Here is a 13,833-nt window from a genome sequence, read left to right as displayed (position 1 = left end):
TGCAGTAGAAAGCCAACCCACTGAAACAGGCGCCTGGCGCCGGCCGCCCGCGGGGGCGAGGACTGTCCGTGAGTTACCGGCTCCGGCCCGCAGTGTGCGGGCCGGCCACTAGGAGGCGCCCCGAGCGCACCGGGGCCCCCTCCCGCCGCCAGAGGAGGGCTCGCATCCCCTCCGCCAGCCCCCAGCCGCGGGATCCGGCGGCCAAGCAGACCGCAGGGGACACGCGGAGGAGCGCCCGGGGCTGTCACCGCGGACGCGTCGCGCGCATTGACCCGGGACCGGGGCTCCCCGGACCGCCCGCCGCCACGCCCGCCGTTTCCCAGCCGGGGTCCTCGGCTCGCACTGCCCGGTGAGCACCACCCGGCCGGAGGGCGATGTCTGCCCGGCCCCGCCGCGGTCCCCGGGTCAGCCGGGCACCGCCGCTCGCGCCCCTCTGCTGCTTCTCGGCCGCTCTGGGGATGCTGTGGTCCCCCGCCTCGCAGGCGTTCAACTTGGACGTGGACAAGCTCACGGTGTACAGCGGACCCGAAGGCAGCTACTTCGGCTACGCGGTGGACTTCCACATACCTGCCGCTCACACGTAAGTCGCCCCAGGTGGGGTCCCTGCCCCTCTGCCGGGGGACCCAGGCCTGTCCCCGCAGACTGCTGGCAGGCGATCCCGAGCGTCCATCCCGCTGCCCACTTGGGGTCCCGTCCGGTTCCCCACCACCAGCCTCTACCCTCCCCTTCCACGCTGAATGTCCTTGTGAACTTTGAACCAGGGACATGTCACTTGCCTCGGATCCGAAAGTCCTGGGGAGCTCCAGGGACAAAGACTGGAGCATCGTGCAAAGGGGAAACACAGGACCGAACAGACTCAGGCCAGTTAAAACAAGGACCACAACACGGTCTGTTTATACATAGCCTGTAACAATTAAGCGTCTGGGCTCAAGTGCTGTCTGCTATAAGCAGCTGGGCTCTGTCCTTTGCTAATTCTCACTGCACCACCCCCCCCCCCCCCGGCCCCCCGCAATCTCTCAACTCACTGTATACATAGCTCCACCTAGAGAAGAATTAGGAATATTTGCACCCTCTTCCAAACCAGGTTTCAGACGCCCGTAGATTTCCAAGAGGAAATCTAGGTTGACAGTCTGTCTCCATCATGAGTACGTTTCCGATTCCAAGAGTGATTTTGTCCAATCTCTTCTCAGGGCGAGTGTCTTGGTGGGGGCGCCCAAAGCCAACACCAGCCAGCCAGACATCGTGGAAGGGGGAGCAGTCTACTACTGTCCTTGGCCCGCCGAGGGGTCTGCGCAGTGCAGGCAGATACCATTTGACAACACCAGTAAGTGATATTTGTCATTCTCAACTGTTGGTTCTGGAGTGCCAGAGCCCTCCGGGAGTCAAGTCCCCACTTTGTAGAATTTGGCCTGTCTGATGGGTTGGTGTTGAGGGCGGTGCAGGTTCAGAGAGAAATCAGCTTTTTAAAGCCCAAGTGAAGGGGAGGAAGATGTTAAGTGCACCCCAGAGAGGGAACAGTATTTTGAGCTTGGGTATTTGAATGCACCCTGGTCACTGCAGTTTCCTTACTATTCTGAGATAAGGGTGTTCTGGGTGAGTGGATGGTTTGGAGAACACAGATGTTACTCCCTGATCTTGATTCTGGAGAGAATTTGGTTATTTCCCAAGAACAAATCTGGAAAAAGACATAGCCTTAGAATTTCCAGTGCCCAAACTCGGGAGGCAAGAGTCAGCTGCTGCAGACCCAGACATCACTCCATGTTGCTATTTAATTCTTTACAGAAAGAAAGCATTTTCTTTCAAAATATTGGACACTGGATGCAAACTAGTACAGGCAGAGTGTGGATGGATTACATTCATTTCCAAAATCCCCAGACAGATGTTTCTTATTTAATTAAAGGGAAAATACATTTTAAACAATTCAGGCTGGTTATGTTTCCTCTGGTGTTTTCTCCTTGGGTCTTGAGAAAATAATCTAAACTTAATGCTTTCAAAAACATTAACGCTGAATGTTTTAATTTGTACCTCCAAAACTTTATGAATTCAAAAGGTATATGTTATTGGAAAGCAAATATCTCTTTTCAGAAAAATGTGAACATGTCAACTCAATGTTCTTTGATGAACAATCAATTAAAATACCTTTTGCACCGTGGAACTATTATATGACATCATTCTTCATTATTGTTATATTAGTATATATCCAGAATTTACGTAGAATGTCAGTTTTCACAGAATTTTGATGAAATTGGATGGATATTTACCTGTTACTTTAACTGATTTGCATTTTTTATTTTAAAGGAGAAAATAATTTCCATTCTAAGAATGTGGAAATTATGTCACAGAGAAAAGTCCTATGCAAGCATTACCTTGAAATATGACCAAATTAGGAGATATTTTATAAATGCACTTTTAAATTATGTTTTTCATATGTGTCTATATATGGTCACAGTAGCTCTTTTACCATTTAATTAAATAATTCAGTTATTTCATACCACTTTTCATAAGCTTTTACTTTAAAGTTTAACTATTAGAAACTGGAAAAATTAAACCACTTGATATTCATTTGTGAAAGAAATCTTTCAGTTAGTGATTGAATCAGGACTTTAGATGCTTCTAAATACTGACTTCTAGCTTAATTTTAAAATTAATTTCATGAATCAGAAAAATTAAGCATAAAATTAATGGTATTTTACTAATACATGTCAAATATTTTATTTTTAAAGTATTTTAAGTGTAAGCCTTGATAAATAAAAACATAAATTTTGGGCATTATTTGAATTTAAATTTAGTGTTAGCATTTGGAGACATGTGATGTGTTTTTACCAAGAATCAATCTATAGTCATGGGCATGAATTTAATAACTTTCTAGAATATTCCCATAACATGTCAACACATCAAATCAGGATCTGGTTAGTACATTTTTCCTTTGATAAAGGAAGAATCAATGTCTGTTCAGGTAAGTCACACCTGAAGACCTAAATATTAATCCCAGATGTCACAGATGAACAGATGAAAACCAGAGTATACAGACATGAGTATGAATTTTTAAAAACTGACCACTTCCATCCCCAAAGTTCTGATGTTACATGACAGCAGGTAACATTTTCCAAAAGTTCATTTTAAAGTAACTGTTTGGATCTTCGAATTCAGTTTCCCACAGAAAACTAATGTTGAAAGATTGTGCTTTGATTTCCAGAATAACCCACAGGAATGCACTTAACCCTTACTCTAGCTGAATTGTATTTGCAATGAAAGAATAGGGGACAATCTAGTATGTTTCTGGCAATTAAATCAATAGGAAAATAGTAAGAGTGTTGAGAAAAGATCAGCATTCCTTGAAGACAGGGTAGATGGCACCTTCTGGGCAGGTTCTCAGGAAGACATCGGAACATCTCAAAGGGTTTTTGAGATTAATGTTGTTGGTTCTACATTATGTCTTATTTTACTTCTAAATGGATGGAGTTTTTTTTTTTTTTCTTGAGAGATGTATGCATCTTACTATCTTATATTCGCAACCATAATCGCTGCAATTTGAGAATTTGTTAGTGGAACAAAGTGAGGGAAAGAAACAGGGAGGTAGATAAGTGTTTCTGAAATATTTGAGCAAGAAATAAAAAAAAAAAATAGCAAGGCAGAGGAGGCCACACAACATTAGTAAGAAATGAATGGTCTGTGATGGAATGCACAAAGCAGTGACCTGTGAAAGCCTATGGGAGTTTCCAAGAGCGAAGATTAAGAATGATGGAGCAAAGGAAGTTCCTTGTGTTAGCCATCAGAGGGTACTGTGGGCCCAGGAACCTTGGCTGCTCCTGGGAATGGCCTGAGAATGGGTAGGGGAAGAGGAATCAGAGGATTGTGGCTCAGGGGTTTGCTACTGAGTGGGAGCCAGTACACTACACATCATTTCTACCAGTGACTTTATCCGTGAACCCTAAGACGGTAGAACTGCCAGTGAATGCCATTTGCTGCAAAACTGTGAAAGGGAGGGACAGCAGGAGCCCACAGAGCTGTTTCTAGTCCGAGTGTCAGTTTTGTGGGCAGAATATGATCTTGGAACCAAAGATAGAAGGCAGAAATAGGCATTCTGACTCTGGGTGTTGCAGTCAGCATTACCAGATGCAGTGCATTTATTCATCACCTACTATGTGCCTGTCACTTATCCACACTATTTCTAATCCATACAGTGAAACAACCATGTAAATCCTGTTTCATGAGTAAGGAGGCAGACATCAAAGGTGTTAAAAGATACATCCAAGGTCACACAGTGGTAAACAGTAGATGCAGGACTGGTCCTAACAGACTGCAAGTTCAAGGTCAGATCCTGTGGAGCTGAGGCACTGCTCATCTTCCTCACCCTTCCCCCAGTTTCCCACCTGAAGTTACCTTCACACGTTCCAGTTAAAGTGATCCTCCAGAGAAGATCTGAAAGGTGAAACGGTTTGGGTACAGGGTTATGGAAGCCAGAGGTCACAGAGGTAGCCATTGTCAGAGTGGGAATGATGGCTTGTGCAATATATGTCCCCTCAGAGTCCCCATCCACTGTCTCCTGTCTTACTCTCTGGCCATGAGCAGCAGCGTGCGTGTCCAACGTGCACCAACCCCCTCCCCCCCAGAGGAAGAAAATTCCTCTGCTTGACAAAGTAGCAGCTCCAAGTGCTGGACACCCACAAATTGACATGCACGTAACAGCGTGTGGTGTCAGGCATCAATAAATATCACATTGCAAATATTCCTTTGTACAGAGAATCCTGACTCTCTGTCTTCCACCCTGTCTGCTTTTACTATTACATCTGAATTCAAGACATTCTGAGTAAATTTGACCTTTTAATGATGTAGTTTCAACTTGTTCAGGCCCCTGGGGTGTCTACAAATTAATATTCGCTGTGGTAACCTACTAAACTCTCTCAGCCTAGACACTGGAGGAGACTGGCCTATAATTTAGTCCCTGAATCTGGTTGTGATCTTGAACTTTAGTTTATTTAAGGTCAACTGCCTGTTTTTTTGTAAAGTCTGCCTTTGAGTTTGAAATTTTTTTCATTAAATAGTCATTGATTTTATTTGTACTTTATCCTGTAACTGGGATTAAAAAAAAAACTACTTCTCATCATAAATGCAAAAACAGAGGAAGCTGGGAATCGCCTAACACTTCAAATGCATGAATACTATTAAAATCTGTGGTCCTTTCAAGTATGGAAAAAGGAAACTTTCGGGACGCATATGGTGGTGGGGGAGGTGCAAAGTGCAAAGAGTAGATAATTTTCCTGCTCTGTGCAAAATCAAGTGGCTCCAAAAATCCCCTTCTCTCTTCTCCCTTCTGTCTTTCCCCCTTACTTCACTAGAATAAAATTCCCCCACCCCCAAATTGATTTCTTTCCTTTTTGGTCCTAAACTGTGCCCCACGTCTTAAATGTAAAACATCGCATCTGCCAAATTCATGCCTTTCCTTTCTAAATCTATTCCAAGGTTCATTGTTTTTCTACTTCCTACATTTTCCAAACCCATGTGTGGATTACAGAAAAAGCCCTGAATCCCAGCTCCCCAGCTAGAAGAGGGGTGAATGAGACAGATACTCCATCTTTGCAGTGATAAGAAGGCAAATTGCAACAATGGTAACAAAGGCATAGAACACAAATATTTGATTGTTTGAAATACTCAAATGAAACATTTTGAGGAGAAAGATAATAGCATGAGCTAATAACTGATCATCATCACAGCATTAGTAATACAGCTGGGAACGCTCCCAATCAGAGACCCACTTAAAGAAGAAACAAGAGGAAGTGGGAGGTACCATTGAGATTTGGGAGTCATCTGAGAAAGACTACCAGAATTTGCCTGACCTTAATTTAGCATCTTATATATATATATTTAAAGCTTAAAATGGAAGGCATTTTTGTTAGGATATTTCAAAGCTCTAGGAAGCTAAGATTTTTGTCAGAATTGTGTTGTAGCTTGGAGACCGGAAGCCTTTGTTGGAGGGGGCAGGCAGGAGTCTGTTTTATTTTGTGCCGAGGGAGCCACAATAAGAAGCAGCTTAAAGCATCTGGTGCTGTGATGGGTACAGGGTTGTATTTTGATAGTATTGGGTGTGCCCTTTTTCTCATGTGAGGGTTGGGAAACATATTGGTCACATAAGCCTTGCTTTTCTAACTTCCTCAGAAAGAAATCAGTTTTTGTTCAATATCAAAGCAGAGGCAAATGGAGGGCACAGCTACCTCCAGTAAATGACAGAGGAAATAACAGAAATGTGATAGAACTCAGACAGCAGAAATCTGGACTCTGGTGAATTCAATTGAAAGTGGAAAAAAAAAGGTGAAAGCTCAGTGATAATCTGCACCTTTGAGAATTAATAATTGCCAGAGTTAGTGTTTTACTACTTGTACACTTATATATACATACACATACATGAACATACATACACACATACATATATGCACACATGCACGCACGTGCGCACCCACACACTCTTTAGGGCAGAAAGCTTACTCTGCCAAGTACTTCTCTTACTGAGTCATCAGGGGTAATTAAGCTGGAAGGCTTACTTCTTCTAGAAACAATTCATAATGGCTCTCAAACTGATGGGCTGGCCTGACGGATGCAACCAGCATCCCTCAGCTTCTCCCAGTTGACTCAGACTTTCATGTGACAAAATGCAATAGCTATCGAGTCCTGATATGAGCTGGGAGGAGGCAGTGGTCCCTACAACACACAGCCCTGGAGGAAGCAATTAGAAAAGAGGAAGTCCTTGAAACTCCAACCAGAAATGGGAAACAGATCTGCTCTATGGCTAGTTGAGTAGAATGAGCATTAGGCGCCTGTTGCTTAATCTGCAAAATTCTTTCAAGAAGCTGGAAGTGTGTGTGATGGAAGAGGCTTCCAGGCTCTTGGCAGGAAGTTGTGCAGCAGCTGTAGCATTCTGGGAGAAATGTAGGAAATTGTCTTGAAATTGTTCTGAAAGCAAGAAAAACACACTGGCACACTGAAGCCAGCTGGTTGAGATGTGAGCATTCAAACTTTACCTGTTGTGTGTAGAGAATTGTATCCGTGAGTTGTGTTGATGGAAAGAGTTGCCAACATTCCTGACAAGCTGAGCTCAGCAGTGCCCTGAAGGACACCATCCAGAGACACAAGCGTGGATTTTTGAGGAAGAGAGATAAAAGACTAATTCTAGATCTTATTGAAAGTGCTCCCTTTAAAAATATTTCATTTTCAAAATTCAGTTTAAATACATCTTCAGAAAACATATTAGTGTATCAATCAAGGTGTATCTGTATAATGAAACACTAAAATAGATTAAAAGTAGTTTTGATTCTGGGTTAAGTTATATGAGGACTTGAGGTAGATAAGCAAATTGTGATGCACAGATAGGCATTGAATACTTTAAACCCTGGTGTTGCTCTGTTAGGGACCTCAGCCAGGCAACTCTCAGACTAGTTGAAAAGGAACAGGGTTTAACGCCAGCCCTGCAGAAAGGCCGGCTCCTGGATCTCTGAGATTTGAACCCAAAGATCTGCAAGTTGAGAAACTCTTCTAGGTCCACAAATACTGGTGGAAGTGATCACTTACCCTTTTAATTGTTTTAGTAAAAGTAAAGCATACCTTACAAAAACAAGTCTTTGCAAAAATAGTTGGGCTTCCCCAGTGGCTCATCCACCTACAGTGCAGGAGATGTGGGAGACATGGGTTTGATCCCTGCGTCAGGAGGATTCCCTGGAGGAGGATATGGCAACCCACTCCAGTATTCTTGCCTGGAGAATCCCATGAACAGAGAAGCCTGGAAGGCTACAGTCCATAGGGTTGAAAAGAGTCAGACACAACTGAGTGGCTGAGCATGCACACATAGAAAAGGTTGCCAGGCATTAGAAGCGAGAAGGAGGGGTGGTCTGCAAAGGGGAAGATTGAAGGAATTCGGGGAGCTAATGGAACTTCTTGTGTCTTGACTGTGATGGTGGTCCATAACTATATGTATACATCAAAAGTTGTTGAACTGGGAACTTTGCTGGTGGTCCAGTGGTTAAGAATCCATCTGCCAATGCAGAGGACATGGGCTAATCCCTGGTCTGGGGAGATCCCACATGCCTCAGGGAAGCTAAGCCTGTGCGCCACAACTACCAAGTCTGCACTCTACAGCCTGTGTGCTGCGAGAAGAGAAGCCACCACACTGAGAAGCCCTTACAACGAAGAGTAGCCCTTGCTGGAGACAACTAGAGAAAGCCCACATATAGCAATGAAGACCCAGCACAACCAAAAATAAATAAATGAATACAAAGAAACAAGATTGTTAAAAAAGTCATTGAACTGTACATCTCTAAGAACGAATTTTACTGCATGTAAATGAAACCAAAAAGAGAGAAAGAAAACATTATGGAGTATGCTAGAGAGTTATATATTTGATATGATATTAAGGCTGGTTGTATGGCCATTGCTATGATCATGTGAGTTTAAACTGTTAGACTACACGAAGGTCTGATGTGATAATAGCTGGGAGTATAAGGACACATCCCTGAAAGGCTAAGTAAGTCGCCTTACTGCCCCCAAACAGGGGAAAACGTATGTCAGCTCATCACGTAGGACTCTCTTTACCATTCTTTAAATAAAGAATACTATGACCAGAATCAGAGAAGGCAATGGCACCCCACTCCAGTACTCTTGCCTGGAAAATCCCATGGATGGAGGAGCCTGGTAGGCTGCAGTCCATGGGGTTGCTAGGAGTCGGACATGACTGAGCAACTTCACTTTCTCTTTTCACTTTCATGCATTGGAGAAGGAAATGCAACCCACTCCAGTGTTCTTGCCTGGAGAATCCCAGGGACGGGGGAGCCTGGTGGGCTGCCATCTATGGGGTTGCACAAAGTTGGACACGACTGAAGTGACTTAGCAGCAGCAACAGCAGCATGACCAGAATGTGTGTGGCAACACACCCATGTGAAGGGAAACATGCTGAATCAGAATAAATCTTTGCAACGAAGCATCATATTTGGTAATTCTCATGTGGTTGCTGAAATTCAGGCATGGGGTCTCCCATTGATCATCACTGAACTAAGGAGCTCTCACTTCAGACACATTTTTGTAGTGACCAAAATTCATGTAACTGCCCTGCAGGGCATTATTAACTTATTCGCATTACATCAATTTTATTCTTAGGCTCTGATGTTTGACATATGGACACAGATCTGTGTGTGATATTGCAGAATTCTCTATATCAATCAGCCCTGATTTCAGGACAGGTCAAAATTCGAGAAAAGGACACACACCACTGCAACAGGAATAGGTTTCTTTGAGAACCCGACCCAGTCCACGTTACTCACATCATCTCACTCCAGGTGGAGCAGGTCAGAGCTAACTCTGCATCCAACCTGCCCATGTTATGGCTCCATTTCTAGTCTATTGTTATTCCCCATGATTTGCCCACATTTCCGTCACAGTCCAGCCCTGCGTCCACATGGCTTCCACGGTACATCATGGCAAAGCCTACCTCTCAAGCATGCATTACACACACCCATGTCCCTACTCACTCTGAGCCTGTGTCCTGGTTCCTCTCTCGTAACCACCCAGAACATTTTATTTTCCAGCAATGATTTTCTGGTATTTTTCTGGCTTCTCTCTTTCTACAATTCCCAGTGGAATATGTGTTTCAGAAATTAATTCTAAAGTTGCTACAAATTCTAAAATCCTTAAAAAAAGAAGGGGCATAACACTAAAAAATAACATTTTCAAACATCCTGAATGAGGATGTATATCCCATAAATGATGCTATAAATCACACAATTGGGTATGATAGACCCTTAAAAATGAAGCCCACTGAGAATCAAGATTAAAATGGGGAAATGCTTTTGTTTTAATGTTAAGTGAAAAAAAATTCAAAATTGTGTCTACAGCCTGTGGAAGAGCACAAGAGGAGAAGGGCAATGAGAGGCTATTGGGAAATATAGTTAAAACTGTTTTTTTTCTTCTTTTCCTAGTGCATTTATTACTTATTATTAAAAACCTTGAACAGGTATTCATTTATGATCAGGAAAAATAATAATAAAACATGCAAAGATTTCTAAACGAAATTATTGAGTTCACTGAAGTATTATGAAGATTAATAGTGGGAGACCATGGCTCAGGCTTTGTGTTGACTGAAAGCAGTCTTAATGGTTGCCTCGTTTGTCTTGGGTATACTTGGTAGAGTAGTTTATAAATGTACTCATTTACATATAACTGCTTATGTTTCAAAATACTGATGATCAAGGATATTTTCAATGCCAATTGTGTGTGTAAAAATAAGAAGATGCTATTTATCACCTGTTTCTATTCTAGATTCTACATCAATAGAAACATTAGGCTTGGTGGTCTGACACCAAACATAAGCTTGGTGGTCTGACAATTTCTAGAGACTTTAATTAATTTATTATTATTATTATTGATTTGTTTATTTGGCCATACTGAGTCTTAGCTGTGGCATGTGGGGTCTTAGTTGAGGCATGCAAGCTTTTAGCTGCAGTCTATGGGGTCTAGTTCCCTGACCAGGGATTGAACCTGGTCTCCCTGCAGTGGGAACATGAAGTCTTAACTTCTGGACCGCCAGAGAAGTCCCAAGACTTTTAGAATAAAGAGAGCTGTTAGCAGAGGCCAAACTGTCTTCCCGAGTCTTCCGGAAACACATCCAGAAATCAGATTTAGTCAAGTACCCAGACATCTCATGATCCAGTGAGGTTGACACATAAAATTAACCAGCACGTCTTCTTTGTGACTCACAATATGTATTCTCCTAGAAAAGGCACTGAGAATTTGTGAACTAAAGAAACCCATTGGATTCGTAGGGTAGACTATTTTTTTGACAGTCATTATTTCTCCTCACATCTCTTAAGCCGAAGAATGCCCAGGGATTACTCTAGTATCAAATAACTCTGGATCTCTTGGCGTAAACCAGCCAAGGTTTATTGCTTGTTCACACTGTCTGGTTAATATGAGCTGGAGAGGAGCCTCTGCTTATACAAGTGACCCAAAGACCTGGCCTGATGGAGATTCCTGATTGACACGTGCTTTCAAGGCCACTCTAACTGGGAAGACTCATGGCAAATTGCACCTCGTCTAGTAAAGCTTCCACGTGGAATTGACATTTACTGCTTCTCCTCGTGTTTGGTGGCCAGACAAACTAGGAAGTTGGCCATGCCATCTTATTTGAATATTTGATTATCTTTGTGTTAGATTGGTATGTTTATGCACATCTGTCAAAGTTGTTTATACACAGTTTTTAAAAGAATACTAGAAATGAAATGCTATAGAATTTAATCCTTGAAAATGTTATTAAAACAGTTTTCTTCTACTTTTTTTTTTTTTTTTTTGGCATGCTGCTGGCAGTATCTTAGTTCCCTGACCAGGGATTGAACCTACTGGATTGCCAGAGAACTCCTTAAAGTTGATTTCTTTTTCTCTTTTTTTTTTTTTTTGTTGGCTGCACCTTGCAGCCTGCAGAACTTCCCCAACCAGGGATGAATCCCATGCCCCCTGCAGTGGAAGCATAGGGTCTTAAGCACTGAACCACCGGGGAAATCCTAATATTCTTTATTTCTAATGGACATACTCTGTAGGACATACTTTTTGGAGGCTCTGAAATAAAATAGTTCTTTGGGGCTACAGTTCTTATCCTTACGTTTGTGGTAAGGAGCAGACAAGACACATGGCAAAGAAACAAATGTGTTCCTGTCAATAGATGCAAAGACAATGGGTGAAATGCACACTGACAATAAATTCTCAACTTGTTCCACCTGGTGTCCAGTCTCTGGCACAGATACTGACTAGGGAGACTGAATACCCTTCATCCTTTAAGTCAGGCTCTTTGGGTGACATATTAAATCAGAATGTCTTTTTCCCTCAAAGCACCCTTTGGTTTACTTTAATTCATTTTTATTTATACAATGCAGTTGACCCTTGAACAAGAAGGATTTGGTCTATGCCAATCCACTTAGGACATGACTTAGTGACTGAACAACAAATCCACTTAGGAGGACTTTTTTTTTTAAAGTAAATACCAATTATTACAGGGCTTCCCTGGTGGCTCAGATGGTAAAGAATCTACCTGCAATGTGGGAGACCTGTGTTTGATCCCTGAGTCAGGAAGATCCCCTGGAAAAGGGAATGGCTACTCATTCCAGTATTCTGGCCTGGAGAATTCCCTGGACAGAGGAGCCTGGTGAGCTACAATCCATGGTGTTACAAAGAGTCAAACATGACTGAGCACCTAACACACATTATTACAGGATCCTCAGATGGTTGAGTCTGCAGATGCAGAACCTCATTATGGCAAGCAGACTATCTGCCTCCATAAAGGCATCTGGAAAGGAGAACATCTGAGGTTTTAGTATCCATGGTGGGTCCCAGAACCAATCCCCAGAGTTGCCCAAGGGTCAACTATGTTCTCTTAAGAAACAGCAGAGTTGAAATTAAAGCTTAGATGTGTTGTCATTTTAGTTGCTAAGTCATGTCCAACTGTTTTGTGACTGACTACATGGACTGTATGTAGCCTGTCAGGCTCCTCTGTCCATGGGATTTCCCAGGCAAGACTATTGGAGTGGGTTGCCATTTTCTTCTGCAGGGAACCTTCCCAATCTAGGGATCAAACCTGAGTCTCCTGCACTGGCAGGCTGAACCACCAGGGAAGCCAGTAAACTTAGATTTAACAGTAAAACCAAATTTCAGCAACAAGAGAAATGTTAAGAACTCTCTCCAAGCAGTTGTGGTCCTTGACCCTGCTTGTATGGCCATGAACTTACCCTTATGGAATTTACAGTGAAGAGTCAGTGACAAGTTGACAAATAGTATGGTAAGGCCAAAGGGAGCAGAGAGTGGTGTGTGTGTGTGTGTGTGTGTGTGTGTGTGTGTGTGTGTGTGTGTGTGTTTATACACACACATGCACTTTTTTCTAATTCTCTGGGGTATTATTTTCCTGTTGCTGCTGTAACAACTTACCACGTACTTTGTGGCTTTGAACAACACAAGTCGATTACCACACAGTTCTGGAGGCCAAGTCTATAATATTAGGTTTCACTGGGCTAAAATCAAGGTGCTGGCAGAGCTGTGCTCTTTCTGGAAGCTCTGGGGGAGGATCTGTTTTCTTGCTTTCTTCAGCTTCCAGAAGCTGCTCACATATCTTGGTTCATGGCCCTCTTCCATTTTCAAAGCCAGCACTGTCAGCTTGAGTCTTTCTTACACTGCTCTGCCTCTGGTTCTTCTTTTCTACCTCCTTCTTTCACCTTAAAATATCTTTGTTATTACTTTGGACCCTGCAGATAATCCAGGATCAGCTCCGTATTTTAAGTCAACTGGTTAGCAACCTTAATTCCATCCACAAAGTTAATTGTCTTTTGTCGTGCAGCCTAACATAGTCTCAGGTTCAGCGTATTAAGATCCAGACATCTGAACTTCCCTGGGGGTCCAGTGACTGAGACTCCGCACTCCCAATTCAAGGACCCTGGGTTCTGTCCCTCAGGAGAGCTGGATCCCATATGTTGTAACTAAGAGTTCACATGCCTCAAAAAAGATCCTGCATGTCACAGCTAGGACTCAGAGCAGCCAAATTTAAAAAAAGAAAGCAAAAACATGTAGACGTCTTGAGGGCTATTTTTCTCACTAAAGGTGGTCAGAGAAAGTTTCACTGAAAAGGTGATATTTGAACAGAGGCCTAAATTAAGTGAAGGAAGAAACCATGTAGTGGAAGGGGGGAAGTTCTACATTGTAGGACAGTCAGGGTTGAATCTGGAGAGAAGAGTGTTCTTGGGAAATGGAGAAGACCCACTGGGTTAAACAGAAGTCAGGAAAAGAAAGATAGAAGATGAAGCAAGACTATCTAGC

The 13,833-nt window shown here is 42.9% G+C and overlaps 1 protein-coding gene across 1 annotated transcript in view; it reads left to right on the top strand.

Annotated features, from left to right (window-relative positions):
• Positions 1 to 257: 257 nt before the first annotated feature.
• The window catches only part of ITGA8 (integrin subunit alpha 8), a 190,463-nt gene continuing 176,887 nt past the window's right edge, over positions 258 to 13,833 (top strand). The window contains exons 1-2 of the mRNA XM_070800873.1: positions 258 to 580; positions 1,191 to 1,324. Coding sequence (XP_070656974.1) covers positions 375 to 580; positions 1,191 to 1,324 — 340 coding nt within the window. The 5' untranslated portion in view covers positions 258 to 374. The remainder of the gene's footprint in view (positions 581 to 1,190; positions 1,325 to 13,833) is intronic.

This window comes from Bos indicus, chromosome 13 (genome assembly GCF_029378745.1).
Source record: "Bos indicus isolate NIAB-ARS_2022 breed Sahiwal x Tharparkar chromosome 13, NIAB-ARS_B.indTharparkar_mat_pri_1.0, whole genome shotgun sequence".
Classification (NCBI taxonomy): domain Eukaryota; kingdom Metazoa; phylum Chordata; class Mammalia; order Artiodactyla; family Bovidae; genus Bos; species Bos indicus.
The sequence above is the reverse complement of the archived record's forward strand: the minus strand, read 5'-3'. Positions and strand labels throughout refer to the sequence as shown.